Raw genomic sequence first — 2783 nt, 5'->3', positions numbered from 1 at the left:
AGAAGCCGCCGGCAGAGGTGGATCGAAGAGCATGATGTTGCGTTGAAGTGCGTCGGCGTGGATAGTGGCATGGACCCGAAATCTGACAGGTGCTCCGGCGTGCTGTGACAGCTGCTGATGGTGTTCGGGGATAGCCTTGGCACCTCAGTATTGCGTTCATTCACGACACCACCCATTCCCAAAGCAAGTTCCATATACACTACCGAGATTGACGCAAACAACTACTAATACTAGAGGGCCAGCTAAGCTTGCTACTACTGTATTGAGCAGAAGAGCTAGCAAATACTCATTTGTTACTTTATAGACGGATGCAAGGGTATACAGGGACAGACTTCAACTCAATGCATATAAACTCAACTAGACGGACCATCAATGGTTTTTCATTTTACATACTACCATGAATGGAAATTCTTAGTTGCATCAAACTCGAGGCTGAGCTAGCACTAGTATAATATCGAGTATTTTAAACAGAAGGCCACTTGACCCGGCTTTATATATAAAGCCCTCCTGGTAAAAGGTACATCAAAATCATACAAACCACACACACACGACTTGCGCATAGGCGCTAGCAAGTTTGACCCAACCCAGGTCCCGGAGAAACACTAATAGAGAGATACAAAGCTGATCCGAACAACACATAGGCACACTCAACCCAGGTAGATAGAGAACTAAGTAAGTCCATGGTCGAGCCGCCGCCGGGGTCCTCCGCTACTCAGCTCGCAGTCTCGCGTAGAGTCTCCTGACGTCGTCCACTGCCACGTCCAGCATCGCCCGGTCCCTCTGCCTGACCAGAACCCTCCAGCACTGCATATGGATCAACATTTGATTCGCATGTAAATCTCCACATCCTACGTGCTATCAAGTTGTTTTTAGCATAAATCAACTTTTTGCGCAGCCTGTGTAAAACGACAAATTTTGTGCTAGAATAAGGCATTTATCGAGACAATTTTTCTTTTTACAGAGGGAACAAAAATATCGATTTTCATCGAAACTTTGTGGGCACACATAGAATGTGTACATATACGTGCCAAAAAATCTTTACATCTTTGAACAATTCAAAATTTATTTTTGATAAAGGGAGCTTATGCACTCGAGATCGAAATTCATTTCCAATTCATATGTTAGAAAACAAAATGTTCACGGGTATTGGTGTGGATTCCAGAAAATGTTAACGGGTTAAAAAAGAATATCCAGTAGGTTCAAAAATATGTCGCTTTAGTTCGGAAAAATGTTCATTACTTTCTTAAAAAGCACATGGCTCAAAAAATGCTTCTGCCGGATTCATAAAAATATTCACCGGTTCAAAAACATTCAAGATGTGTCTAAAAATGTTCATGAGTTTGACGAAATGTTCATGGGTTCGAGAAAATGATCAAGCGGTCAAAAATTAAATTCCCAAGATTCAAAAGAATATTCACCCGTTCAGAAATTCTTTAGGAGTTCTGAAAAAGTTCCCAGCGTTCAAATATATCTCCTTGCTGGTTCAGAAAAAATCATGGGTATGGAAAAAATAGTTTTGTGTATTTAGAAAATGTTCAAAAGTTCGAAAAAATTATGTTTTTTTAATAAAAAAAAAACAAAAGGCATGAATTTAAAATAAAAACTGATTTTTTGTTTTAAAAACAATAAAATATCTACATACTAGCATAGCATGGCTATAGCTGCTATACGGAGTACAGAACTACAGACTCGTTTTCTTATTTATATCATTTTTTTAGCATTTTTTTGTGAGCGGAGTTTTTTTTAGCAGATCTTATTCGTCAGCTACTGGTAAATGGGCCGGCTCGGCTCTACTTCGCTTGAGCCAGCGCCTCGCTTCCGCGCCGCCCCCATCCATCGACCATTCCCTCTCCAATTTCGATTCGCAAGACCAAGATTTGCTCCCTCCTCAACTCAAATCCCGAGCTCCGACGATGCCGAAAAAGACGGCGGGGCGGCAGCGGATCGACACGACGAAGCTGATAGAGGACCCCGCCCAGCGGCAGGTGACGTTCTCGAAGCGCCGCCCGACGCTCTTCGCCTACGCCGCCGACCTCTCTGCCTGCTTCGGCGTCGACACGGCCGTCGTCGTCTTCTCCGAGAGCGGCAGCGCCTTCGCCTTCGGCAGCCCCTCCGTCGACGCCGTCCTCCGCCGCCACAAAGACGACGGCAGGGAGCCGCTCCCCGGCGACGCCGCTCTTGATCTCGGCGACCTGGCGGCGAGGCGGCGGGAGCTGAAGGAAGCCGAGGCGCTGGCGGCGGCGGAGAAGGCGCGGATGAAGGCTGTCGGAGGCAAGGTGAAGCTGGCCGTGGCGGAGGCGGGGAGGGCGGGGTGGTGGGAGGCCGACGCGGGGGCGCTCGGGGAGGCGGAGCTGCCGGAGTTCGAGAGGGCGCTCCGGAAGCTCAGGGACGCCGTCCGCTGCCTCGTCGACAAGAAGGCCGCTCCGTTGTCCGCCGCCGACGCGCCTGCCTGAACCAACCCTGGTGTTCGGCTTCTCTTGATTCTTTCTTTGTTCTTGGTTCTAGATAGGCCCGAGATCGACCGATTCTTGATTTCCCTGGCCGTTCTTGAAAATCACAAAAGCTTATTCTTTTTTCAATTTTCTTGGAAGAACTAGTCTCCTGTATGTAGAACTTAGGATGAACAGAGTTGTGCCACACAGAGGCACCAGCAGACGTGTAAAGCTTTTGACTTGATTCAAGAAACAAATAGGAGTATTAAAAGTTGCTAGTTGTTCAAACAAACTGCTGATGCTATTTGTATGTTTATTTGATGTTGTTTCCAACAGTTTGTCACGCCTGTC

The 2783-nt window shown here is 47.0% G+C and overlaps 1 protein-coding gene across 1 annotated transcript; it reads left to right on the top strand.

Annotated features, from left to right (window-relative positions):
* Positions 1–1913: 1913 nt before the first annotated feature.
* On the top strand, positions 1914–2453 carry LOC124646812 (agamous-like MADS-box protein AGL61). Its single transcript, XM_047186868.1, has one exon. The coding sequence runs from the start codon at positions 1914–1916 to the stop codon at positions 2451–2453; it is 540 nt and encodes a 179-aa protein (XP_047042824.1).
* The last annotated feature ends 330 nt before the right edge of the window (positions 2454–2783 follow it).

The sequence above is a fragment of the Lolium rigidum genome, chromosome 4, assembly GCF_022539505.1.
Source record: "Lolium rigidum isolate FL_2022 chromosome 4, APGP_CSIRO_Lrig_0.1, whole genome shotgun sequence".
NCBI classification, from domain to species: Eukaryota; Viridiplantae; Streptophyta; class Magnoliopsida; order Poales; family Poaceae; genus Lolium; species Lolium rigidum.
Note: the sequence above shows the minus strand (reverse complement) of the source record. Positions and strands in the feature narration are given on the sequence as shown.